The sequence below is a fragment of the Melanerpes formicivorus genome, unplaced genomic scaffold (assembly GCF_026170545.1).
Source record: "Melanerpes formicivorus ecotype bairdi unplaced genomic scaffold, bMelFor1.0.p_v2 SCAF_16, whole genome shotgun sequence".
In the NCBI taxonomy this organism is placed as follows: domain Eukaryota; kingdom Metazoa; phylum Chordata; class Aves; order Piciformes; family Picidae; genus Melanerpes; species Melanerpes formicivorus.
In genome coordinates, this window is record NW_027142368.1 from 375,202 (window position 1) to 402,288 (window position 27,087).

Below are 27,087 nucleotides of genomic sequence, written 5' to 3' on the forward strand. Positions count from 1 at the left end.
GCAGCAGCAGTGTGCCTGGGGCAGCAGCAGTGTGCCTGCAGCAGCAGCAGTGTGCCTGGGGCAGGAGCAGTGTGCCTGGAGCAGGAGCAGTGTGCCTGGGGCAGGAGCAGTGTGCCTGGGGCAGCAGCAGTGTGCCTGCAGCAGCAGCAGTGTGCCTGGGGCAGGAGCAGTGTGCCTGGGGCAGCAGCAGTGGGCCTGGAGCAGCAGCAGTGTGCCTGGAGCAGGAGCAGTGTGCCTGGAGCAGGAGCAGTGTGCCTGGGGCAGCAGCAGTGTGCCTGGGGCAGGAGCAGTGGGCCTGGAGCAGCAGCAGTGTGCCTGGAGCAGGAGCAGTGTGCCTGGAGGAGCAGCAGTGTGCCTGGGGCAGCAGCAGTGTGCCTGGGGCAGGAGCAGTGTGCCTGGGGCAGGAGCAGTGTGCCTGGAGCAGCAGCAGTGTGCCTGGCGCAGGAGCAGTGTGCCTGGCGCAGCAGCAGTGTGCCTGGGGCAGCAGCAGTGTGCCTGGGGCAGGAGCAGTGGGCCTGCAGCAGCAGCAGTGTGCCTGGGGCAGGAGCAGTGGGCCTGCAGCAGCAGCAGTGTGCCTGGGGCAGGAGCAGTGGGCCTGGAGCAGCAGCAGTGTGCCTGCAGCAGCAGCAGTGTGCCTGGGGCAGCAGCAGTGTGCCTGGAGCAGCAGCAGTGTGCCTGCAGCAGCAGCAGTGTGCCTGGGGCAGGAGCAGTGGGCCTGCAGCAGCAGCAGTGTGCCTGGGGCAGGAGCAGTGGGCCTGCAGCAGCAGCAGTGTGCCTGGGGCAGCAGCAGTGTGCCTGCAGCAGCAGCAGTGTGCCTGGAGCAGCAGCAGTGTGCCTGGGGCAGCAGCAGTGTGCCTGGAGCAGGAGCAGTGTGCCTGCAGCAGCAGCAGTGTGCCTGGGGCAGCAGCAGTGTGCCTGCAGCAGCAGTGTGCCTGGAGCAGCAGCAGTGTGCCTGGAGCAGCAGCAGTGTGCCTGGAGCAGCAGCAGTGTGCCTGGGGCAGCAGCAGTGTGCCTGGAGCAGCAGCAGTGTGCCTGCAGCAGCAGCAGTGTGCCTGCAGCAGCAGCAGTGTGCCTGGAGCAGGAGCAGTGTGCCTGCAGCAGCAGCAGTGTGCCTGCAGCAGCAGTGTGCCTGCAGCAGCAGTGTGCCTGCAGCAGCAGCAGTGTGCCTGGAGCAGGAGCAGTGTTCCTGGGGCAGCAGCAGTGTGCCTGCAGCAGCAGCAGTGTGCCTGGAGCAGGAGCAGTGTGCCTGGGGCAGCAGCAGTGTGCCTGCGGCAGCAGCAGTGTGCCTGCGGCAGCAGCAGTGTGCCTGCAGCAGCAGTGTGCCTGGAGCAGGAGCAGTGTGTCTGGAGCAGCAGCAGTGTGCCTGGGGCAGCAGCAGTGTGCCTGGGGCAGCAGCAGTGTGCCTGCAGCAGCAGCAGTGTGCCTGGAGCAGGAGCAGTGTGCCTGGGGCAGCAGCAGTGTGCCTGGAGCAGCAGCAGTGTGCCTGCAGCAGCAGCTGTGTGCCTGGAGCAGGAGCAGTGTGCCTGGGGCAGCAGCAGTGTGCCTGCAGCAGCAGTGTGCCTGGGGCAGCAGCAGCGTGCCTGGGGCAGCAGCAGTGTGCCTGGGGCAGCAGCAGTGTGCCTGGAGGAGCAGCAGTGTGCCTGGAGCAGGAGCAGTGTGCCTGGGGCAGCAGCAGTGTGCCTGCAGCAGCAGTGTGCCTGGGGCAGCAGCAGTGTGCCTGCAGCAGCAGTGTGCCTGGGGCAGGAGCAGTGTGCCTGGGGCAGGAGCAGTGTGCCTGGAGCAGCAGCAGTGTGCCTGGGGCAGGAGAAGTGTGCCTGGGGCAGCAGCAGTGTGCCTGGAGCAGCAGCAGTGTGCCTGCAGCAGCAGCAGTGTGCCTGGAGCAGGAGCAGTGTGCCTGGGGCAGCAGCAGTGTGCCTGCAGCAGCAGTGTGCCTGGGGCAGCAGCAGCGTGCCTGGGGCAGCAGCAGTGTGCCTGCAGCAGCAGTGTGCCTGGGGCAGCAGCAGTGTGCCTGGGGCAGCAGCAGTGTGCCTGCAGCAGCAGCAGTGTGCCTGGAGCAGCAGCAGTGTGCCTGGGGCAGCAGCAGTGTGCCTGGAGCAGCAGCAGTGTGCCTGCAGCAGCAGCAGTGTGCCTGGAGCAGGAGCAGTGTGCCTGGGGCAGCAGCAGTGTGCCTGGGGCAGCAGCAGTGTGCCTGGGGCAGGAGCAGTGTGCCTGGGGCAGGAGCAGTGTGCCTGGAGCAGCAGCAGTGTGCCTGCAGCAGCAGCAGTGTGCCTGGGGCAGCAGTGTGCCTGGGGCAGCAGCAGTGTGCCTGGGGCAGCAGCAGTGTGCCTGGAGCAGGAGCAGTGTGCCTGGAGGAGCAGCAGTGTGCCTGGGGCAGCAGCAGTGTGCCTGGGGCAGGAGCAGTGTGCCTGGGGCAGGAGCAGTGTGCCTGGAGCAGCAGCAGTGTGCCTGGCGCAGGAGCAGTGTGCCTGGCGCAGCAGCAGTGTGCCTGGGGCAGCAGCAGTGTGCCTGGGGCAGGAGCAGTGGGCCTGCAGCAGCAGCAGTGTGCCTGGGGCAGGAGCAGTGGGCCTGCAGCAGCAGCAGTGTGCCTGGGGCAGGAGCAGTGGGCCTGGAGCAGCAGCAGTGTGCCTGCAGCAGCAGCAGTGTGCCTGGGGCAGCAGCAGTGTGCCTGGAGCAGCAGCAGTGTGCCTGCAGCAGCAGCAGTGTGCCTGGGGCAGGAGCAGTGGGCCTGCAGCAGCAGCAGTGTGCCTGGGGCAGGAGCAGTGGGCCTGCAGCAGCAGCAGTGTGCCTGGGGCAGCAGCAGTGTGCCTGCAGCAGCAGCAGTGTGCCTGGAGCAGCAGCAGTGTGCCTGGGGCAGCAGCAGTGTGCCTGGAGCAGGAGCAGTGTGCCTGCAGCAGCAGCAGTGTGCCTGGAGCAGCAGCAGTGTGCCTGCAGCAGCAGCAGTGTGCCTGGAGCAGGAGCAGTGTGCCTGGGGCAGCAGCAGTGTGCCTGGGGCAGCAGCAGTGTGCCTGGGGCAGCAGCAGTGTGCCTGCAGCAGCAGCAGTGTGCCTGGGGCAGCAGCAGTGTGCCTGCAGCAGCAGCAGTGTGCCTGGAGCAGCAGCAGTGTGCCTGGGGCAGCAGCAGTGTGCCTGGAGCAGCAGCAGTGTGCCTGCAGCAGCAGCAGTGTGCCTGGAGCAGGAGCAGTGTGCCTGGGGCAGCAGCAGTGTGCCTGGGGCAGCAGCAGTGTGCCTGGGGCAGGAGCAGTGTGCCTGGGGCAGGAGCAGTGTGCCTGGAGCAGCAGCAGTGTGCCTGGGGCAGCAGTGTGCCTGGGGCAGCAGCAGTGGGCCTGGAGCAGCAGCAGTGTGCCTGGAGCAGGAGCTGTGTGCCTGGAGGAGCAGCAGTGTGCCTGGGGCAGCAGCAGTGTGCCTGGGGCAGGAGCAGTGTGCCTGGGGCAGCAGCAGTGTGCCTGGAGCAGCAGCAGTGTGCCTGGCGCAGGAGCAGTGTGCCTGGCGCAGCAGCAGTGTGCCTGGGGCAGCAGCAGTGTGCCTGGGGCAGGAGCAGTGGGCCTGCAGCAGCAGCAGTGTGCCTGGCGCAGCAGCAGTGTGCCTGGAGCAGGAGCAGTGTGCCTGCAGCAGCAGCAGTGTGCCTGCAGCAGCAGTGTGCCTGCAGCAGCAGTGTGCCTGCAGCAGCAGCAGTGTGCCTGGAGCAGGAGCAGTGTTCCTGGGGCAGCAGCAGTGTGCCTGCAGCAGCAGCAGTGTGCCTGGAGCAGGAGCAGTGTGCCTGGGGCAGCAGCAGTGTGCCTGCAGCAGCAGCAGTGTGCCTGCGGCAGCAGCAGTGTGCCTGCAGCAGCAGTGTGCCTGGAGCAGGAGCAGTGTGTCTGGAGCAGCAGCAGTGTGCCTGGGGCAGCAGCAGTGTGCCTGGGGCAGCAGCAGTGTGCCTGCAGCAGCAGCAGTGTGCCTGGAGCAGGAGCAGTGTGCCTGGGGCAGCAGCAGTGTGCCTGGAGCAGCAGCAGTGTGCCTGCAGCAGCAGCTGTGTGCCTGGAGCAGGAGCAGTGTGCCTGGGGCAGCAGCAGTGTGCCTGCAGCAGCAGTGTGCCTGGGGCAGCAGCAGCGTGCCTGGGGCAGCAGCAGTGTGCCTGGGGCAGCAGCAGTGTGCCTGGAGGAGCAGCAGTGTGCCTGGAGCAGGAGCAGTGTGCCTGGGGCAGCAGCAGTGTGCCTGCAGCAGCAGTGTGCCTGGGGCAGCAGCAGTGTGCCTGCAGCAGCAGTGTGCCTGGGGCAGGAGCAGTGTGCCTGGGGCAGGAGCAGTGTGCCTGGAGCAGCAGCAGTGTGCCTGGGGCAGGAGAAGTGTGCCTGGGGCAGCAGCAGTGTGCCTGGAGCAGCAGCAGTGTGCCTGCAGCAGCAGCAGTGTGCCTGGAGCAGGAGCAGTGTGCCTGGGGCAGCAGCAGTGTGCCTGCAGCAGCAGTGTGCCTGGGGCAGCAGCAGCGTGCCTGGGGCAGCAGCAGTGTGCCTGCAGCAGCAGTGTGCCTGGGGCAGCAGCAGTGTGCCTGGGGCAGCAGCAGTGTGCCTGCAGCAGCAGCAGTGTGCCTGGAGCAGCAGCAGTGTGCCTGGGGCAGCAGCAGTGTGCCTGGAGCAGCAGCAGTGTGCCTGCAGCAGCAGCAGTGTGCCTGGAGCAGGAGCAGTGTGCCTGGGGCAGCAGCAGTGTGCCTGGGGCAGGAGCAGTGTGCCTGGGGCAGGAGCAGTGTGCCTGGAGCAGCAGCAGTGTGCCTGCAGCAGCAGCAGTGTGCCTGGAGCAGGAGCAGTGTGCCTGGGGCAGCAGCAGTGTGCCTGGGGCAGCAGCAGTGTGCCTGGAGCAGGAGCAGTGTGCCTGGGGCAGCAGCAGTGTGCCTGCAGCAGCAGTGTGCCTGGGGCAGCAGCAGTGTGCCTGGGGCAGCAGCAGTGTGCCTGGAGCAGCAGCAGTGTGCCTGGGGCAGCAGCAGTGTGCCTGCAGCAGCAGCAGTGTGCCTGCAGCAGCAGCAGTGTGCCTGCACACAGAGGCAGAGGGGCTGAGATCCATTATGCAGATGAGGGCACGTAACAAGCAGCCAGCTCTCTGCAGAAGCCACTGCTGTGCACAGGCTTAAATAAAGAGCACTGCAAATCACACCCCAAATATTTTCTCTGTATCTATGATTATGTTCTTGCCATAGCAACTAATTATGCCATAAAGCAAGGATCATGGGTTCAGGTGGCATGTGAGCAGAAGGAGATGAGCTCCTAAGTATTGAAGATCTATTCTTCTCATGCAAATTTCCTTAAGGGGGGGTAGGGGGGGAGGAAAAAAAAAGGAAGTGGGAAAAGAAAGCAAACAAAACCTACAAAGCAACTGCCCTGAAGTCTTCTCTGCCAGGAAAATTGCTTCTGACTGGGATCTTTTGTCAGAGGTTTGGTGGAGGCCTCAGTATATCTTCCAAGTGGTTGTAGGTACACCTGTGAATATCAAAAGGTCTTTGTAGGATCTGAGGAGATCTGCAGGCCTGACTGTCTCCTCCTGCCCCTGCAGTGATCCAGGCTGGGGGCAGGAGTTGATCTGCTGGAGGGTAGAGAGGCTCTGCAGAGGGACCTTGCCAGGCTGGGCAGATGGGCAGAGGCCAAGGGCAGGAGATTGAACACATCCAAGTGCCAGGTGCTGCACATTGGCCACAACAACCCCAGGCAGTGCTACAGGCTGGGGTCAGAGTGGCTGAGAGCAGCCAGGCAGAGAGGGACCTGGGGGTGCTGGTTGATGGTAGGCTGAACATGAGCCAGCAGTGTGCCCAGGGGGCCAAGAAGGCCAAGGGCATCCTGGCCTGCATCAGGAAGAGTGTGGCCAGCAGGAGCAGGGAGGTCATTGTGCCCTGTGCTCAGCACTGGTTAGGCCACACCTTGAGTCCTGTGTCCAGCTCTGGGCTCCTCAGGTTAGGAAGGAGGTTGAGATGCTGGAAGGTGTCCAGAGAAGGGCAAGAAAGCTGGGGAGGGGTCTGGAGCACAGCCCTGTGAGGAGAGGCTGAGGGAGCTGGGGTTGCTTAGCCTGGAGAAGAGGAGGCTTAGGGGAGACCTTCTTGCTCTCTCCAACTCCCTGCAGGGAGGTTGTAGCCAGCTGGGGGTTGGGCTCTTCTCCCAGGCAGCCAGCACCAGAACAAGAGGACACAGTCTCAAGTTGTGCCAGGGGAGGCTTAGTTTGGCTGTTAGGAAGAAGTTCTACACATAGAGAGTGATTGCCCATGGGAATGTGCTGCCCAAGGAGGTGGTGGAGTCAGTGAGTGCCCATGAGGGTCTCAGTGAATGTCCATGAGGGTCTCTGTGAGTGTCCATGAGGGTCTCAGTGGTGTCCATGAGGGTCTCAGTGAGTGTCCATGAGGGTCTCAGTGAGTGTCCATGAGCCCTCAGTGGTGTCCATGAGGGTCTCAGTGAGTGCCTGTTGGCTTGATGCTGTGGCTGCTGCTGGGCCCTGATCCCTGGGACAGGGACAGCACTGATTGAGCTTTGTGTGTGTGTGTTGTGAGCTGAGGTGATGGCTAATGGGTCAAAATGTCCCACTGAGCAGACCTAAAGAACCTGCCTGTGCCTACAGTTCAGCAGCAGCTGCTTTCCAGGCCTCCCTGCTCTGCTTTGGTCCTCTTTTGGTGCACCATGCTTGTCCAGACCCAGCTGCTCTTTCACAGAATCACAGAGCTGTCAGGACTGGAAGGGAGCTCAAGGCTCAGCCAGCTCCAACCCCCTGCCATGGGCAGGGGCACCTCACACCACAGCAGGTTGCTCACAGCCACCTCCAGCCTGGCTGCAAACACCTCCAGGCAGGAGGCTTCCACCACCTCCCTGGGCAACCTGGACCAGGCTCTCACCACCCTCCTGGCCAACAACTTCTTCCTGATGTCTAATATAAATCTCCCCTCCTCAAGCCTGGATCCAGGCCTTCCCCTCCTCATGCCTCACTGTGGCTCCTCTGGCCCCAGGGGAGCCATTCCCTGAAACCAACAGGTACTTTGACACCCCTTTGGATCAGACCTTCCTTGTACCCATTCCCAATGCTGCCTCCCCTTCCTGCTTGAACTCTCACCATCACAAAACACCACCAAATGCAGCCACTAATCACCTCCTCATTAATTTAGTCTCATTAGGCCTTTAATGGTTGCACTGGGTTACCCTCTGCTAATGCCTCCCAAACTCTCTGCACCTGCTTTATCCTCCACGTTGCATTAATCCTCTGTAGCCTTTTGGTGAGCACCTCATAAAAACTCTTTAATAAGTGAGCCATGGTTTAAATAAAACAAATATTGAAACACCCTGCTGGAAGCTGGTACTGAACTGTCTAAACACAGGGTGGGGATGTGCTGGCTGCCCCTGCTCTGTGGCAGGCAGAGGGGTGCAAAGACCCCAGAACCACGGAGTGCTGGGGGTTGGAAGGCACCGCTGAAGGCCATCCAGTCCAGACCCCCCTGCTAAAGCAGGGGCACCCAGAGTAAATCATGCAGGATCACAGCCAGGTGGGCTTTGAATGCCTCCAGAGAAGGAGGCTTTGCAGCCTCTCAGGGCAGCCTGCTGCAGGGCTCTGTCACTCCCAAAGTGAAGACTGTTTTCCTGATGCTTACGTGGAACCTCATGTACTCCTCTTTGTGTCCACTGCCCCTGGCCCTGTCACTGGGCACCACTCAGAAGAGCCTGGCTCCAGCCTCCTGCCACTCATCCTTCTGTGATTTCTAAACATTAAGGAGTGCCTTCCTCAGACACCTGCCACATGAGGTGATACAAGCTAGGACATGGATGTAAGCTGGAACCCAGCCATATCCACCTCAGCAGGAGGAGAAAGTTGTTTGGTGTGAGGGTGCTGGAGGCCTGGAGCAGGCTGCCCAGAGAGGTTGTGGAGTCTCCTGGTGTGGAGGCTTTCAAAGCCAACCTGGGTGTGCTTGTGTGACCTACCCTAAGTGCCCCTGCTGTGGCAGGGGGTTTGGGCTGAATGATCTCTGGAGGTCCCTTCCAACCCCTAACATTCTGTGATTCTGGGATGCTCTGTGCCAGTAATTGCAGCAAACAGAATGTCTAAGATCAACTCTTCCTACAAGAGTGGGAGCTGGTTATGGGTTATTAACTTTCCTCCACACCACAGCATTCCCAGCAGCCAACCACTCCAGATGATGAACACTTCAATTTCATGTACAGACAAGAGATCACCACATAAACCCATTGCTCAAAGCTCTTTGGTCCTCTTGCTCAGCAACCACCTTTCCTCTCCCTTGCAGTGCACTCTGCAGCTGCTCTTAGGTTCTGCTGGATTCAGTGATGCTGCACCTCATCCAGAGACTAAGAGGAAAGTTGCCTCTTCTGCCTGCAGGGTGAACCAAAGGTCAGGGCCAGGCTGGCTCTTTGGGCTAGGAAACAAAACCCCTTGAGATGGAGGTTTCGATTTGTTTGCTTTGCTGTATTCATTACGAATGGATGTAAATGACAACAGGAGCAAGGCAAAAGGGACTGGGGGTGGTTCTCAGCCTCACAGCTCTACACCTGCAGCCTCTGAGCCTGGAGCAGAGGAGGCTCAGGGCAGACTTTGTTGCTGTCTCCAAATCCCTGAAGGGAGGTTGTAGCCAGGTGGGGGTTGGGCTCTTCTCCCAGGCAGCCAGCACCAGAACAAGAGGACACAGTCTCAAGCTGTGCCAGAGGAACTGGAGTCAGTTTGGTTGAGATGGGAGGTTGGTGTGGGGCTGTGATGACTGCAGGCACAGGGTGAGGTGGGAAGCATGGGCTGACTGGAGGTGTTTAGGAAGAGACTGGGTGAGGTGCTTGGTGCCATGGGTTAGTTGATTAGATGGTGCTGGGTGATAGGTTGGACTTGGTGATCTCAAAGATCTCTTCCAACCTGGTTAATTCTATTCTATTCTATTCTATTCTATTCTATTCTATTCTATTCTATTCTATTCTATTCTATTCTATTCCATTCCATTCCATTCCATTCTACTCTACTCTACTCTACTCTACTCTACTCTACTCTACTCTACTCTACTCTACTCTACTCTACTCTACTCTATTCTGTAGGTGTGTGTCCTGGGAGGACGGTCGAGGCTGTGTTGAGGGAGGGTGTGAGGGGTAGCTCAGCTAACAGGTCTGCTGCTGACACCCAAACCTCTCACAGTTTCTGTCTGAGCCTGGAGCTCATCTGACAGGCGTGGAGCGCTGCTGCTTCTCTTTCAGCAGCAGGGTTTGGGCTGGAGACGTTGTGGGGGTTAGCAGCCCTCTGCTCCAAGCAGCAGGGGCAGAGTTGTTCCAGGGTAAATGGCAGCATGCCAGCAGAATCGATACAAATTGAACCTCTGCTGGCGAGACAGCGTGGTGCTGGCTTTCTTGTGTGGAGGAATCAATAGGAGCTGGCCACTGGATGGGATTTACAGGGGCAGCTGGGCAGAGAAAACAGTAGATGGCAAGCTGAGGTGAACAGGGGCCCAGGCTTGTGATTTTAGGCTCAGTCATTACCAGAAGGATTGTGGAAGCTGTAATTCCCCTGCCCCTTTGAGAGCACAACAGCCCAGTGCTGCAGAGGTTTGTTCTTCCTGCTTTATGTATTACTCCCTTGCAATGGCTCAAACGTTGATGTGGACACCAGCATGCCCCTGCCCTTTTCATCCACTTTCCCTTAGGGATGGGCAAAAGCAAAGTCCATGAGCTCTTCCCTTTTTCTTGCTCTTCACAGTATCACCAAGGTTGGAAGACTGCCCCCAGCTGCCCTGCCCGGGGCTCGTTCCTTCGCACCAGCGCCTCATCCAAAGCCGCTGGTGCAGCGGTGGTGTCCCCAGGATTCCCCATGCAGTGGCTCTGAGTGGGTCTCCTAGCCTGGAGGATGCAATAAAAGAGCAATTGCAGGGCTGTGTAATGCACCAAATGACTCAGGTTTTAATTACCTCGTGACGCTGGCTGGAGGAGGGAGAGCAGCGATGACTTGGGAGCTGAGTTTTAGGCTGAAGTTGGATGAGGTGTGCTAGAACAGGGGGGAAAGTATCACAGTATCACTAAGGCTGGAAGAGACCTCGAGGATCATCTAGTCCAAGCTGTCACCACAGACCTCATGGCTAGACCATGGCACCAAGTGCCACATCCAATCCCCTCTTGAACACCTCCAGGGATGGGGACTCCACCACCTCCCTGGGCAGCACATTCCAATGACAAATTACTCTCTCTGTGAAGAACTTTCTCCTCACCTCCAGCCTAAACCTCCCCTGGCACAGCTTGAGACTGTGTCCTCTTGTTCTGGTGCTGGCTGCCTGGGAGAAGAGACCAACCCCCACCTGGCTACAACCTCCCTTCAGGGAGTTGTAGAGGGCAATGAGGTCTCCCCTGAGCCTCCTCTTCTCCAGGCTAAGCAACCCCAGCTCCCTCAGCCTCTCCTCACAGGGCTGTGCTCCAGACCCCTCCCCAGCTTTCTTGCCCTTCTCTGGACACCTTCAAGTCTCTCAATGTCCTTCTTAAACTGAGGAGCCCAGAACTGGACACCGGACTCAAGGTGTGGCCTAAGCAGTGCAGTGTACAGGGGCAGAATGACTTCCCTGCTCCTGGTGGCCACACTGTTCCTGATGCAGGCCAGGATGCCCTTGGCCTTCTTGGCCCCCTGGGCACACTGCTGGCTCATGTTCAGGCAGCTGTCAATCAGCACCCCCAGGTCCCTTTGTGCCTGGCAGCTCTCAGCCACTCTGTCCCCAGCCTGTAGCACTGCCTGGGGTTGTTGTGGCCAAAGTGCAGCCCCTGGCACTTGGACTTGTTGAATGCCATCCTGTTGGCCTCTGCCCATCTGTCCAGCCTGGCAAGGTCCCTCTGCAGAGCCCTTCTGCCCTCTAACTGACCAACATCTGCTCTTCATTGTGAGGGCCATGTGAGACCTCTGCCTTCCTCATGGGTTTGTCTGTGTCTGTCTGCAGTACACCCCCTGCATGCTGGTGTTCAATAGTCTGTGTTTCAAAGCAGCGTTCAGAAGCTCTCCCTTTACCTTGGGAAACGATTCCACCCCTGCTAAGCACTGAGTTCTCTGGGGAACTGCTGGCTTCTTTGCCTCGAGGAAAGGTGAAAGCAAGCGATTCCTCCCCCTTTTCTGATCCAGAGAGCAGGAAGGGAGGTGCTTTTTGAGCTTTCAGATGTGTAGTTTAAAGTAAATACTGCACACTGGGCTCTGTGACGTGCTCGCAGGACCGTGGGCACCCTTGTTAGATAAGGATTAGCTGCCTTGAGACTCTTTCAACACCATCTGTGTACAGAGCTCTGCTCAGTTGTGCTTTTCACCCTTTAATGTGGAGCTTTGTGCACAGGCATTTCTGTGCCTGACAGTGAAGAGAGGATGGACTTGTGGATTCAGAATGGTTTGGACTGGAAGGAACCTCAAAGCTCATCCTAAAGATCACAGAACGGGTTGGCTCAAGGGAGGATCATCTAATTCCAACTCCCCTGCCATGGGCAGGGACACCTCCCACCAGCACAGGCTGCTCAAGGCCTCATCCAGCCTGGTCCTGAACACCTCCAGGCAGGAGGCAGCCACAGCCTCCCTGGGCAGCCTGTGCCAGAGTCTCCCCAGCCTCACTCTCAACGATTTCTTCCTCCTCTCCACTCTCAATCTCCTCTCTCCCAGCTCAAAGCCATTGTTCCTCATCCTGGCACTCTGAGCACTTATCCAAAGTCCCTCCCCAGCTCTCCTGGAGCCCTTCAGGCACTGCAAGGCTGCTCTGAGGTCTCCCTGCATCCTTCTCTTCTCCAGGCTGCACAGCCCCAGCTCTCCCAGCCTGGCCCCACAGGGGAGGTTCTCCAACCCTCTGATCATCTTGGTGGCCTCCTCTGGAGCCTCTCCAGCAGCTCCAGGTCCTTCTTGTGCTGGGGGCCCCAGAGCTGGAGGCAGTGCTGCAGGTGGGGGCTGAGCAGAGCAGAGCAGAGGGGCAGAATCCCCTCCCTGTGCTGCTGCTCTCCCTGCTCTGGCTGCAGCTCAGCACTCAGCTGGCTCTGGGCTGCCAGGGACCAGTGCTGGCTCCTGGGAAGTTTCTTCCTCATCTCCAGTCTCATCTGCCCTCAAGCTTCAATACATTCTCTCTCATCCCATCACTACAATCCCTTGTCTAAACTCCCTCCCCAGCTCTCCTGGAGCCCCATTTCAGGTGCTAGAAGGCTGCTCTAAGGTCTCCCTGAAGCCTTCTCTAGCCTGAACATCCCCAACTCTCCCAGCCTCTTCCCATTGGGGAGGTTCTCCTGCCCTCTAATCATCTTCCTGGCCTCCTCTGGACCTGCTCCAGCAGTTCCAGGTCCTTCTTATGCTGGGGCCCCCAGAACTGGATGCATTGCTGCAGGTGGGGTCTCACAAGAGCAGAGCAGAGCAGGAGAATCACTTCTCTTGTCCTGCTGCTCACACTTCTTTGTTTTTCCCTTGCCAATCTGATCTGGATTCCAGACAGATGAGGAGGAAGGTTGGAGGCAGAACTGTTTGGTACCATAGCACAAATAGGTGGTGTGTTGGAAGCTCTGGTTGAGATCTGCTTTCCTGGGACCATCTCGATGTCCTAGAGGACTCCTTCCTGGGGAGAGAGTTCATGCTGAGCAGGAAAGGGAGGGAAGAAGAGCAGAAGAGCGAGCTCCATTGTGACTGTGCCACCTCTCTGCTCCTGGAGGTAGGGAAACTGGAAAAGGGGAGAAGTGGTAAGTCAGCCAAAGTTGTTGAAACAGATGGTGCAGGAGTCACTGCCCTTGAGTTGTGTGCTGAACTTCTTCCCCTCTGAAGCCTGCACCAGGTATGCCCAGTGTATTTATAGTGTGCTGAGGAAATTAAGGGAAATAATGAGGCTCTAGCTTTGCAGTCTGCAAATGAACAGAAATAGAGGGTGGTTTGCAAGGGCAAACTGCTCAGGCTATGTGCAAAAGCAGCTGATTTCACTTTTGGTAATTTGTTCTTTAATTAATTGGTGCCTGTGTCTGTTGATTTGTGCTGAGAGTGGCAAGATGCTTCATGCAAGAAACCCATTTTCATCTTGATTAATTCTCTGCTGGGGCAGGGCTCTTAGAAAAAATATTAGCCAGCCATCTTCTCGCTGAGCTCCAGGGGCTGACTGCCAAGATGGTGAGGCAGAGCCTGGGAGAGGGATGGCAGAGCCTGGGAGTGGGATGGCAGAGCCTGGGAGAAGGAAGGCAGAGCCTGGGAGTGGGATGGCAGAGCCTGGGAGTGGGAAGGCAGAGCCTGGGAGAAGGAAGGCAGAGCCTGGGAGAGGGATGGCAGAGCCTGGGAGAAGGAAGGCAGAGCCTGGGAGAGGGATGGCAGAGCCTGGGAGAGGGATGGCAGAGCCTGGGAGAAGGAAGGCAGAGCCTGGGAGAGGGATGGCAGAGCCTGGGAGAAGGAAGGCAGAGCCTGGGAGAAGGAAGGCAGAGCCTGGGAGTAGGAAGGCAGAGCCTGGGAGTGGGATGGCAGAGCCTGGGAGAGGGATGGCAGAGCCTGGGAGAAGGAAGGCAGAGCCTGGGAGTGGGATGGCAGAGCCTGGGAGAAGGAAGGCAGAGCCTGAGAGTGGGATGGCAGAGCCTGGGAGTGGGATGGCAGAGCCTGGGAGAAGGAAGGCAGAGCCTGGGAGTGGGATGGCAGAGCCTGGGAGAAGGATGGCAGAGCCTGGGAGAAGGAAGGCAGAGCCTGGGAGAGGGATGGCAGAGCCTGGGAGAAGGAAGGCAGAGCCTGGGAGAGGGATGGCAGAGCCTGGGAGTGGGATGGCAGAGCCAGGCTGTGCCCTCCTACAGGTAAGGAAGATGAGGACAGGGAATTTAGGGCAAAGATGGCAGGCTGTCCTTTCCTGAGTGTTCATACTGTGAGGAACACAGGTTCAGAACTGGGTTTGTTGAGCCTTGAGAAGGCTTAGGGGAGAACCTATCACCATGGGCCCTTATTAACATCCAGGGTGGCTACCAGTAGTCCAATGGAGAAGACAAGGGGAGATGGGGACAAGGTACTGCTGGGGACATTCCCACTGGAATCCAGAAGGCAATTTTTTTCCCCCAGGAGATTGGTTAGAGATTGGAATCATCTCCCAAGGGCAGCAGTGGAGCCTCCTACACTGGGCAGTCTGCAGCCTCACCTTGGCAGGGTGCTGGGCCAGCTCCTTGCAACTGTACCACCACCCAGAAAGGTTGGAGCAGCTGCTCCTTGGGGTTCCTTCCAGCCTGGCATTCTGTGATTGTCCCTTTCTGAATGAGCTTTGTGTGGCAGATTTCCAGCTCTTCACAGCTCGGTGGTAGGGAAGATGCCGTTCAGGGAGTTACCTGGTGGGAGGTGGGATACCGGAGCTGCGCTTCCGCAGAGTGAGAGCTGTGTGGGAGGGAGGGAATTAGGAAGGTGCTGGGTCTGCAGTTGCAAGGAGCAAACCTGGGGGTGAAGGAAGTGTGTGTGGCCTGTCCTGACCTAATGGGCTGAAGTTGTACCAGGGGAGGTTTAGATTGGATATCAAGAAACAAACTTCTTTGCTGACAAAGTGGTCAGGGGTTGGAACAGGCTGCCCAGGGAGGTGCTGGAGTCACTGCCCCTGGAGGCATGCAAGAGGCTGTAGACGTGGTGTTTCAGCATATAGTTTAGTGGTCAGGGTAGTTGGGGTATGGCTAGACTCAATCATCTTAGAGTTCTTTTCCAACCTTAATGATTCTATGACCCTGCTCCACGCACCCCCAGCTTGAGTGGCTCCTTCTCTGGAGGCTTTCAGGACCCATCTGGATGCATTCTGGTGTCACCTTCTCTAGCAGAGGAGTTGGACTCGACCTCTGGAGGTCCCTTCCAACCCCTACCGTTCTGATTCCATGATCGCTTAGGCACAGAGCTTTTTACGGCTCCCTATCGCGCTTCTCTCGGGAGAGAAAGCCGGGCAGCCCCGTTAAAGCACCGCCCGGGCTGCCCTGTTAACGCACGGCAGCTCCGGCTCCCTGCCCGTACGCCCTGCTGCAGGGGCTCCGGAGCGGCCTCGGGGGACGGCCGGCAGGCAGAGCCCCTCAACCGGGGCTCCAATCGCCCTTCCCACCCGCGCTCCGCCGGGCCCCGAAACAGGGCGGGGGGGGGGGGGCTGCGTATTGCGAAGGGAGATGTGTCTGTGGAGGGGCTGGGGGAAGAACAGGGCGAGACGGCTCCGCTCCCAGCCTGGGCGGTGCGGAGCGGAGCGGAGCGAGGGGGCTGCGGAGCAGAGCCGGGGAAGGGGGTGCGGCGCTAGGCCGGGGCGGTGCGGAGCGGAGCCGGGGCGGGCGGTGCGGGGCTGGCGATTGGCGAGGAGCCGCGGGGGAGTGGCGGCGGCTGGCGGGGCCGGAGCTCGGCGGCTGCCCGGCCCCAGGCTCCCGCCGCACGGAGCGGGCACGGGGAGCCCGGCGCGGAGCGGGCAGCTCGGGGCAGAGCTGGGCGGCCCGGAGGAGGCGGCCGGGGGCGGCCGCCGGGCTTTAGGGTAGCTAGTTGCCGCTGCGCGCCGCGGCGCTCGGCCGTCCGTGTGCGGCATGCGGAGCCGGGGGGTTCTATGGCATTTGCGAGCCCAGCGAGGTCACACTTCCCTTTTTTAAAACCCCTCGCTTTGGGTACAGTATATCTCTCTCTCTTCTTTCCTTCTCTGGTAGCGGGGTGGGCCGGGAGGGACGCTTGTGAGCTCGGAGGGGATGGTTCCTTGCGCAGAAGCCTCTCCCATGTGGTGGAAGCGCTCCGCGCCCCGACAGACGCCGGCTCACCAACTCCGCTGCCCCGCAGCACCGCAGGTGTAGCTCCTTGGCAGGATGGCAGACGAAAGAACAGCTGGTGCCGAGCAATAGGGGATTCGGAGCGCGGAGGAGGAGAGAAGAAGCCAGCGAGCTTTCGCCCGCGCCGTTGACAGCCGCCGAGCGTCAGAGCAGCTCTTGCGACGGGGCCGAGCCGAAGGCACCATGCGCAGGTCCAGCACCGATGAGTCCACGTACCACAGGAGCCCTTCCCTGGACAGCAAGGATTACAGTTTCCCCAATGGCACTTTCCGGCGCTACAGCAGCATGTACGGTGGCCAGTTTGGGGCTGCCAGCAACTCTTTTTTTGGATTCCACACCAACCCGGGCCCTAAGGCCACCAAGGCTAAGTACACGTCCCCCAAGGGAAACAAGTACGTTGTCTTTTACCTGGATCTCTCGTTTATTTTTCTCCTAGAACTGAAGAGGTGCAGCATGGCTCACAACTGCCTGCAGTGTATCAAGTACCTAATGTTTGTCTTCAACCTTCTCTTCTGGGTGAGTACGTGTGGGAAGCTGTGGGGGCAGCTGCTTTTGTGTCTGCTTGCCGAGGTGGCGGGTGAACTTGTTGCTGCTGTCGGGAAACTTGGAAGCTTGAACTTGGAAGTTGAGCAAAGCGCTGCCTGCCCTTTCTGTGGCCTCATTCCCTGGTCTGGACGACCTGCTGAGGGTTTCCTGCACCCTCTGGTTGCCTGGCCTTCAGCTGGGGTTTCAAGCCAGTAGCAGGAGGCAGAGCGTTTGTAGAGGGCGCTTGCACGATGCCTTCTTCACTTGGTTGCGTGCGCCTGCCTCGGAAGTTGTGCGCAGCCTTAGGGACATCCCTGAGGCCATTCCGGAGTGCAAGGCTGAGCACATGCTTACCTCTGGCGCCGTGCCGCGAGTGCCACGCTCGGTACCTTGAAGCCTGTGCCGGGAATCTCCAGCTGATCATTCGCTGCCCCAGGCGGTGGTGGGTGCCCGGCATTGCCATTCCCTCCCAAAGACGTGGCTGGAGGGAGACCAGAGCCCTCCTGACTTCTTCTGGGGCTGCTGCTGTGTGGCAGGAGCTTATCAAATCCCCACGAGGCAGGACACTGTGGTGGGACAGATGGGAGTGCATCAACCCATCACCTGAATCCACGAGGTGGCTACCAGCTGAAGAAGCTCCAGGGTGGGGGGAGGGATGAGGGTGGAAAAGCTGTTTGTCCTGTACCAAAAGGGGGTAGCATGATTGCTAGGGAAGGGATTTGTAGATCAAACTCTCCTATCTGGATTTGTATGTGGGAGCATCTCTTGTGGGGTCCTCAGGAGGGGCTTTTAAATGCCTTGTTGTTCCTGAGGGAAATAAGGGGTGCTGGGAGGTGACACTGCTTCTGTCCCGGCACTTGAGGAGGGGGTGTGTGTGTGTGTGTGTGTTTGCAGCTGGGTGTCACCACCTCGGTGTCACCGACTGCCTCTGCTCTCCGGGGTTGTGGGAGGTCCGGGAGGGCTGTGGTGAGCCGGGCAGAGCTGTTCTCTGCGTGGTGCTGTACAGCTGTGTGAAGCCGGGCTTCTGCAGTGCTGGTGCAGCAGGAACACAAAGTGCAGGCAACTTCTGCTCACCTGAGTCACAGCGAGGAGCTGGCATGTGACGAGCCAGCTCAGGCCCGCTGGAGAGACACAGCTCTGAGCAGAGCTCTGAATCACAGGGGGGATGCTCTCTGCGCACCTTAGGCGAGCTGGCAGAAGGAGTGGTGCTAAGACTGCAATCTGTCCTCCAACTCTGACTCTGGTTGCTTCTGCCTTCCCCAAATATTGGCTAATACTTATGGCAGCTTATTCCAGACCTTGCTTGCAAGGAGAAGGAGGCACTCTCTGCCTTGCTCTTTCCAGCCTCGTGCCTCTTCTGGCTGTCCCTGGCTGAGATTCTAGCCCTGACAGCTCGTTGAAGGCTGTGCTGGAGACATGCAAGAGGCTGCTGGCGTTAATAGCTCTGTTCAGGACTGTGCATGACACTGCCACGAAGGATATTCACTGCATCCTGATTCCTTTTACAATATTCATCTTCCACTGAAGCATGTGATAAGGAGAGGAACTGCTGCAAGGAATGTGTGTGCATTTACTGGGGTGAGATGGCACAAGATAGGAAGTCTGTGGCAGGCTTTTTCAGCAGGAAAGCCTTCTAGAGGAAAGGAGAGGTTTTTGTCTCTCCCCTGAAAGTGTCTAAGCTATTATCAAACGCTTGGGGGGAGGGGAGGGGGGGAGAGAAAGGACAGAGGTCCCCCCCAAAAGAGACTCACCGTGTGTGAGCTGGGCTCTTCGTGGAGTGAAGCAGCAGGGCAGGGGAGTGGGTGGTGTCCAACGCTGCAGCACGGTTTGTTTTGTTTCCCTTTCACAGGCTACCTGCACAGCAGGAGTGATTGATGATGGTCTTGTCCAAATGAGGTTTGCACAGCATGTAGTTATAATAGCTGTAGCTCTTCCCCTTCTCACAGTGGAGGAAGTAGCTCAAAAAGAGGCGATTCTGGTTTGAAAGTCCTGCCCTGAGCTTGTCCTAGCTACAGTAAAAGCTAAGGGGGGAGAAGAAGCTTCCCTTTGCAGTGATGTGAACTCCTGCAGTGTTTACAGGTTGGTTTGTTCTGCAAGTTGCTGCCTGTCAGCTCTCTGTCATGTTTCACTTTGGGAAGTGAGAGGAGAAGCCTCTCTGCAAGCAGGCAACACCTCTCTTTGCTCAGGGAAGTTTTGCTGTCTCCACCTTTCCCCCTCCGTCCTCCTGCGGGTAGCTGGTTAGTGACAGGCGACAGTAAGCAGGGAGAGGAATGGGCTTTAGTCCTGCTTTGACCTCCAGCTCAAAGCTGCAGCTCTCTCCATGCACAGGGAGTTATTTCCATGCCCTGCATTAAGTGAATTAAATGCCTGTTAGAGGTTGGTTCTGCTTTTTAGTCCCTTCTCAGCAAATGCTTTTGAGTTCCTTCCGAAAGAATTGTCTTCTTCCTCTTCCTATTCATCAGCCCCAGCCAGTGTTGTGCATCCCTACAGCCTGCTCCCCACTGCATTCAGCTGCCTCTCCCACAGCCTGGCAGAGAAACAGCCCTCAGCCCTCTGAGACTCCAGGGGGATTGGTGCTGCCTTTCTGAGGACCCTTTTCTTGTAAGCCTGCCGGATTCCTAGGCAGCAGGAGCTCACAGACCTTGCTTTGAAAGGTCCCTGCCAAGCTTGATTGGATTAGGTGCTTGCTCTGGTGCTGAAAAAGTCTTAAGAGCTGTCCTGGAAGTGTGAAAATAGAGCACATTTCTCCTCCCCTTTCTGAGAGGCAGCACAAAGCTCCTGCACAAATGTCAGAGGCTGAGGTGCCTCCTCGGGGCTGCTGCTGCTGCTGCTGAACCCAGCCGCTTGGTAGGAGCAGAGCAGCAGCTATTGGTGTGGAGAAAGGAGCTGCCAGGCCTGGGGTAGCTCCTTTTCTCCAGGAGGAGTCCTGCCCAAATTGCTCTGCCTGCATTTGCAGCCACTCTGGCTGAAGGGTGCTGAGGATGGGGCTGAGCACTGTCCGACAGCAGCGCTGGGAAGTGCCCTCCGGAGCCTGCTGCCTGGAGTGCTGCCGGGGGGAGAGGAGCCATCACTGGGTGGCTGCACTGCTTTGGGAGCTCCCCAGGTAACTTTTGTCACCTGCCACACAACACTTGCCTGCCTTCAACCCTTTTTCTGGGCTTCCATTTGGCTTTTGGTTGGGCTGCTGGCCCCTCCTGGCTTGAAGGTCGCCTCGGGTGGGCACAAGGCAGAATGGGTTTGTTTCCTAAGGATTGGACTGGCACACACCCAGGGGAGGAGCTTTGTCTCCCACATTCTGCCCTCCAAACATGCAGAGTTTCCCTGTGGGAGTCAATAAAATGAACTGTCTTCTCTCTGGGCTTGTACTCCAAGGGCTCTGCTTCCTTTCTCTCTATTATTTTTAATGTTAATAAAGAAAAATCAAAGCAGGATATTTCCTGAGGGCTGAGAGACTGCTGGAAGAAAAATGCCATCCCCTTAATCCCCCTTGGTTTAATGTCAGCATTCCCACTTTCTTTGACTTCTCTCTCCCAAACCTGCCTGGCTCTTGTTCAACATCTCTGTGGGTGCCAGGGACAGTGGCACTGAGTGCAGCCTCAGCAGGGTTGCTGATGACACCAAGCTGTGTGGTGCAGCAGACAGCTGGAGGGAAGGGATCCATCCAGAGGGAGCTGGGCAGGCTGCAGAGGTGGGCACAAGGCAACCTCAGGAGGTTCAACCAGAGCAAGGGCAGGGTCCTGCAGCTGGGTGGAGGCAATCCCAGGCACAAATCCAGGCTGGGCAGGGACTGGCTGGAAAGCAGCCCTGAGGAGAGAGCCTTGGGGGTGCTGGGGGAGGAGAAGCTCAGCAGGAGCTCTCAGTGTGCACTTGCAGCCCAGAAAGCCAAGCAGAGCCTGGGCTGCAGCAGGAGAAGTGTGGCCAGCAGGGCAAGGGAGGTGATTCTCCCCCTCTGCTCAGCTCTGGGGAGACCCCACCTGCAGTACTGCCTCCAGTTCTGGAGCCCCTAGGACAAGAGGGATGTGGAGGGGCTGGAAGGTGTCCAGAGTAGGGCCAGGAGGATGAGCAGAGGGCTGGAGCACCTCTCCTGTGAGGACAGACTGAAGGAGTTGGGGCTGTTGAGTCTGGAGAAGAGAAGGCTCCCAGGTGACCTCATTGTGGCCTTCCAGGATCTACAGGGGGCTCCAGGAAGGCTGGGGAGGGACTGCTCAGGATCTCAGGCAGTGATAGGACTAGGGGGAATGGAATGAAGCTGGAGATGGGGAGATTGAGGCTGGAGGGGAGGAGGAAGTTCTTCCCCAGGAAAGTGGTGAAGCCCTGGAATGGGTTGTGCAGGGAGGTGGTTGGGGCCCTGTCCCTGGAGGTGTTTAAGGCCAGGCTGGCTGAGGCTGTGGCCAGGCTGATCTAGTGTGGGGTGTCCCTGCCCATGGCAGGGGGGTTGGAACTGGCTGATCCTTGTGGTCCCTTCCAGTCCTGACTGATGCTATGATACTCAGGAAAGGAACTGCACAGAGCTGTCCTCCTGTTTCCAGTGGCTCTTGGTCTCCTGGAGAGGTCCTCTGCTAGAAAAAAACCAAAGAGCTGAGTTCCTCTGGCTGGCTATTCAGGGAGTGCTTTAGCCAATGCAGAAATCCACTAGAGCAGAGGATCTGCAAGATGCAGCTGGTAAGACTGAGGGACAAGGTGCTCTCCAGAGGGACAGGCTGGAGAGGTGGTTCTCTTTAGGAAGAATGTCAAGAAAGCAAAATGAAAGATCCTGGACCCAGGTCAGGACAATCTTCATTACCAATCCAGGCTGGGGGTGAGGAGATTGAGAGCAGCCCTGCAGAGAAGGATTTGGGGGTGCTGGCAGGGGAGAAGCTGGACAGGAGGCAGCAATGGGCACTGGCAGCACAGAAGGCCAAGAGCAGCCTGGGCTGCTGCAGTGTGGCCACAGATGGAGAGAGGATCCTGCCCCTCTGCTCTGCTCTGGGGAGACCTCACCTGCAGGGCTGGGGCCAGATAGGGGGCCCCAAACACAAGAGAAACATGGACCTGATGGAGAGGGGCCAGAGGAGAGCCACAAAGCTGATCAGAGGACTGGAGCATCCTGATGGACAGACTGAAAGGACTGGGGCTGTGCAGCCTGGAGAAGAGGGCTCTAGGGAGAGCTCAGAGCTGCAGTTCAATATCTGCAGGGGAGCTACAGGCAGGCTGGGGAGGGACTGCTCAGAAGGGGCTGTGGGGATAGGCCAAGGGGCAAGGGTTTGGAACTGGAGCAGGGCAGAGTCAGGTTGGAGCTCAGGAGGGAGTTGTGCCCAGGGAGGCTGGGGAGACTCTGGCACAGGCTGCCCAGGGAGGTGGTTGAGGCTCCATCCCTGGAGACATTCAGGATGAGTCTCAATGTGGCTCTGGGTAGCCTGCTCTAGCTGGAGGAGTCCCTGCTTGGGACAAGATGCCCTTGAAGGGTCTTTTCCAACCCAATGCAATCTCTGAAGCTGTTAGCAGACCAGTTAAAGAGAGGAGACAGCAAGAACAAGAAAGGTGCCAAAGAAGTTTTCTCTCTGAAGCCACCATCAGTCATCCCTCTGCGTGTGTCTCCCTTCCATCATCAGCACACACTGAGGTGTGTCTGTGAGGAGCTCAGAGCAGTCAAAATGGTTTGTGGAGGCTCTAATTTTAGTGAGCAGGCTCCCAGAGACCCAGGGAGAGATTCTGCAGCTCAGAGTGGTGGGAGGTTCTGTCTGCTGGACACAGGGTGGCTGGGATGAGCAGCTGGAGCCTCCTCCTGCCTGAAGAGATGAGGCAAGGCACTTGGCTGTGTTGTTCCATGCAACATTCCCAGCTGATGCAGCCCTGAGGATGACCTGGTTTGGCTTCTGAGACATGAAGTACAAATCTGAAGTGTATCAAGGTGCTGCCAAGGGAGGGCTCAAGAGAGACACAGAAGTGTTGGAGCAGGGTTGTGAGGTTTGTCAGAGGGCTGGAGCTGCTCTCATGTGCAGGAGAGCTGGAGAGGGACTGCTTACAAAGGCATGGAGTGACAGCAGCAGGGGTAATGGCTGGATTTAGTTTGGACATTAGGAGGGAATTCTTCCCATGAGGGTGGGGAGGCACTGGAACAGGTTGCTAAGAGAGGCTGTGGCTGCCTCCTGCCTGGAGGTGTTCAGGGCCAGGCTGGATGAGGCCCTGAGCAAGCTGGGCTGGTGGGAGGTGTCCCTGCCCATGGCAGGGGGTTGGAGCTAGGTGGTCTTTAAGGTCCCTTCCAATCCAAGCCATTCTGTGCCTGTGGAAGAGTGAATGTGCAGAGCAGCTGGGGGAGGGAGCAGGGTGCCCTGAAAGTGCCCCATGGGGCACGGGGTGGTCTTTGGGTGTTGCTGGCCAAATTTGCTCAGAGAGGGAAGGCAGAGGGCTCTCCCCTCACGTCTTTGCACCTCACTGGGAAGCCATCTGACATGAGGAGCTGGAGGAGAGCTGTTCACTGAGCTTGCTCCCCAGGCTGGGGGATATTGAGAGCTGATTTTGTTGAATGGGATTCCTTGGCCTTCATCTGCATCCTCCATCAGTCAGCTGAATGAGATTGATGGCTAAAGCAGCCAGAGCCTCTACAAACTCTTCATGGGTGAGGGCAGCAATCATTTCCTGGTTACACTTGGCTGAAGTCTTAAGTTGGAGGAAGAATAATGAGCAGTGGAGCAGGAAAGCCTTTTAAAAGCAGGGCCAGCATCTGATCATCATTATTTGTGCACCTTCTCCTCTGGTGGGCAGGGGCTGCCACTCATCCCAGGGAGCTGAGCCTGGCAGCTGCAGCTCCTGCTGCTCTGCAGGGAAGGCAGCAGCACCTCAACCAGCTGGGTGCTGCTCTAGGAAGACAGTTAGAGAGCAGGGAGGTTGTGTGTTCTCATGTGGAACACGTGGATAAGCTGTGGCAGACAAGACACTGATTAAACAGCAACCAAACCTTTGCTTCCGTGGGGTCAGGGACTGGCAGAGGCTGCCCAGGGAGGTGGTGCAGTCCCCATCCCTGGAGGTGGTGAAGGAAGGTGTGGCCCTGGCACCTGGGGACATGGGTTAGTGGCCATGGTGGGGTTGGGTTGAAGGTTGGAGTGGATGATCTTAAGAGGCCTTTTCCAACCCAACCAACTCCATGATTCTGTAGTTAAAACCTGGGAAACTTACCCCAGGAGCTGATTTTCTCCAAGTGCCTCCAAGGCTCTGATTCTCCTTTGTTCCTCACCTCCTCCAGAAGCTCCTCAGCCTGACTGGTGTCTTGTCTCAGACTTGGTGAGGGCTCTCTGGGAATGGATTGTTAAGCAGCATTGCTTTTATAGAAGGCAGAGTCATTTGAGGTGAGAATTAGGCTGAGATTGAACACATCCAAGTGCCAGGTGCTGCACATTGGCCACAGCAACCCCAGGCAGAGCTACAGGCTGGGGTCAGAGTGGCTGAGAGCAGCCAGGCAGAGAGGGACCTGGGGGTGCTGGTTGACAGCCACATAAATGTGAGCCAGCAGTGTGCCCAGGTGGCCAGGAAGGCCAAGGGCATCCTGGCCTGCATCAGGAAGAGTGTGGCCAGCAGGAGCAGGGAGGTCATTGTGCCCTGTGCTCAGCACTGCTTAGGCCACACCTTGAGTCCTGTGTCCAGCTCTGGGCTCCTCAGTTTAGGAAGGAAGTTGACTTGCTGGAAGGTGTCCAGAGAAGGGCAAGAAAGCTGGGGAGGGGTCTGGAGCACAGCCCTGTGAGGAGAGGCTGAGGGAGCTGGGGTTGCTTAGCCTGGGGAAGAGGAGGCTCAGGGGAGACCTTCTTGCTCTCTCCAACTCCCTGAAGGGAGGCTGTAGCCAGGTGGGGGTTGGTCTCTTCTCCCAGGCAGCCAGCACCAGAACAAGAGGACACAGTCTCAAGCTGTGCCAGTGGAGGTTCAGGCCTGAGGTGAGGAGAAAGTTCTTCCCAGAGAGAGAGATTGGCCATGGGAATGTGCTGCCCAGGGAGGTGGTGGAGTCCCCATCCCTGGAGGTGTTTAGGAGGAGACTGGATGAGGTGCTTGGTGCCATGGTTTAGTTGATCAGATGGTGTTGGGTGATAGGTTGGATATGATGATCTTGAAGGTCTCTTCCAACCTGGTCCATTCCATTCCATTCCATTCCATTCCATTCCATTCCATTCCATTCCATTCCCTTTCCAAGAGAAGCAGAAGTATTGAGAGCTGGTATCAGGTGTGAGAGGAGGAGGATGGTTGCATTACCTGCTGGCTGGTCTGGGTGGGTGCCAATTGGAGCTTTCCCAGGAGTGGTGCCATTCATGGAGGCTCTCTCCTGTGTGGATCTTGGTGTCTGACAGGGCCTGGGGATCATGCTGGAGTTTTACCTCCCAGTGAAGGCATTGCTCAGGGCTCCATTTGCCACCTAAATGACTGCTACTGACTTGCATGTCTGTCAGATCAGGCTAACACTGACAAATGGGCTGATGAGTGATTTGCTAGATCCTCACCCAAAGCAGTTCCATTTCAGCATCTCCTTTCCCCAGGAACCCAGGCTGGGAAGGTTCTTAATGGAGGGGAAAATGATTGCCTTCCAATTGCCTGGATCAATCTGGTCACCAGCAGTGCTCTCCAGGCCTCAGCACTGGGGCCAGTACTCTGGAATGTCTTTACTAGAATAAACCAAACCAGGTTGGAAGAGACCTTCAAGGTCATCTCATCCAACCCATCAAGCAATCCAACACCACCTAATCAACTAACCCATAGCACCAAGCAACCTGTCAAGTCTCCTCCTGAACACCTCCAGGGATGGGGACTCCACCACCTCCCTGGGCAGCACATTCCCATGGCCAATCTCTCTCTCTGTGTAGAACTTCTTCCTCACCTCCAGCCTAAACCTCCCCTGGTGCAGCCTGAGACTGTGTTCTCTTGTTCTGGGGCTGGCTGCCTGGGAGAAGAGCCCAACCCCCACCTGGCTCCAACCTCCCTTCAGGGAGTTGGAGAGAGCAAGAAGGTCTCCCCTGAGCCTCCTCTTCCCCAGGCTAAGCAACCCCAGCTCCCTCAGCCTCTCCTCACAGGGCTGTGCTCCAGACCCCTCCCCAGCTTTGTTGCCCTTCTCTGGACACCTTCCAGCATCTCAACATCTTTCCTAATCTGAGGAGCCCAGAACTGGACACAGGACTCAAGGTGTGGCCTAACCAGTGCTGAGCACAGGGCAGAATGACCTCCCTGCTCCTGCTGGCCACACTCTTCCTGATGCAGGCCAGGATGCCCTTGGCCTTCTTGGCCACCTGGGCACACTGCAGGCTCATATTTAGGTGGCTGTCAATCAGCACCCCCAGGTCCCTCTCTGCCTGGCAGCTCTCAGCCACTCTGACCCCAGCCTGTAGCACTGCCTGGGGTTGCTGTGGCAAATGTGCAGCACCTGGCACTTGGATGTGTTCAATCTCCTGCCTTTGGCCTCTGCCCATCTGTCCAGCCTGGCAAGGTCCCTCTGCAGAGCCTCTCCACCCTCCAGCAGATCAACTCCTGCCCCCAGCTTGCTGTCAGCTGCAAATTTACTGCTGATGGACTCAATGCCCTCCTCCAGATCATCAATGAAGATGTTAAAGAGCACAGGGCCCAGCACTGCTCCCTGGGGCACACCACTGGTGCCTGGCTGCCAGCTGGCTGTGGCACCATTCACCACCACTCTCTGGGCTCAGCCTCCAGCCAGTTCCTAACCCAGCTCAGAGAGCTGCTGTCCCAGCCAGGGGCTGACAGCTTGGCCAGCAGTTTGTTGTGGGGGATGGTGTCAAAGGCCTTGCTGAGGTCCAGGCAGACCACATCCACAGCCTGCCCCACAGCCCCCAGGCAGTCACCTGGGCATGGAAGGAGGTCAGGTTGGAGAGGCAGGACCTGCCCCTCCTAAATCCATGTTGGCTGGGCCTGAGCCCTTGGCCATCCTTCAGGTGCAGTTATTGCCCCCAGGATAATCTGCTCCATCACTTTCCATGGCACTGAGGTCAGGCTGCCAGGCCTGGAGTTTCCAGGTTCCTCCATCCAACCCTTCTGTGCATGGGGACCACATTGGCCATTTCCAGTCCCCTGGGACCTCTCCAGTGAGCCAGGACTGGAGGAAAAGGATGGAGAGCGGCTTGGCCGTGATCTGGGTGAGGTGACAGAAAGCACCCTCAGGAAGTCTGTAGATGACACTAAATTGGGTGGGAGTGGTGATGTGAAGGGTCAGGAAGCTCTGCAGAGGGACCTGGCCAGGCTGGCTCAGTGGGCTGAGGTGAAGCCAAGTGCTGGCTCCTGTACTTGGGTCACCACAACCCCATCAACACTCCAGGCTCGGGACAGAGTGGCTTCTCCTTGGACAAGGTTGGTTGACAGTGGCTAAAGATGAGCCAGGGGGTGCCCAGGTGAGCAAGAAGGCCACCAGCAGCCTGGCCTGGAGCAGCAGTGCTGTGGCCAGCAGGAGCAGGGCAGGGATTCTGCCCCTGTACTCCAGCACTGCTGAGCCCACACCTTGAGTCCTGGGTTCAGTTTTGGGGCTCTCACCTTGAGGTGATGTGTCCAGAGGACACCACTGCTGCTGAGGGTTCTGGTTCACAGCTCTGCAGAGGGGCAGCTGAGGGAACTTGGATTGATTGTTCAGCCTGGATAAAAGGAGGCTGAGGGGAGACTTTCCCACTCTAAATTCCCTGAAGGGAGGTTGCAGTGAGGTGGGGTTGGTCTCTTCTCCCAAGTGTCACAAGAGGAAATGGCATTAAGTTGCACCAGGGGAGGTTTAGGTTGGAGATTAGAAGAAACTTCTTCCCTGGAAGGGTTCTCAAAGACTGGGGCAGGCTCCCCAGGGAGAGGGTTGAATCCCCATTCCTGGAGGTGTTGAATAAGCCTTGCAGGTGTGGTGCTGAGGCAGATGGTTTGCCACCAACCTTGGCAGA

At 58.0% G+C, this 27,087-nt stretch overlaps 1 protein-coding gene across 5 annotated transcripts in view; it reads left to right on the forward strand.

Annotated features, from left to right (window-relative positions):
- Nucleotides 1–27,087, forward strand: part of TSPAN4 (tetraspanin 4) — a 628,454-nt gene that overhangs the window by 353,693 nt on the left and 247,674 nt on the right. For 3 of the 5 annotated variants that reach the window (XM_068147771.1, XM_068147773.1, XM_068147772.1), the window contains one exon: nucleotides 16,119–16,198. In XM_068147771.1, the coding sequence (XP_068003872.1) occupies nucleotides 16,136–16,198 (63 nt within the window). In that variant the 5' untranslated portion in view covers nucleotides 16,119–16,135. Of the gene's footprint in view, nucleotides 1–15,457; nucleotides 15,527–15,612; nucleotides 16,199–27,087 lie in introns of those variants that run through there. The other 2 variants (XM_068147770.1, XM_068147769.1) reach the window with 2 other exon arrangements.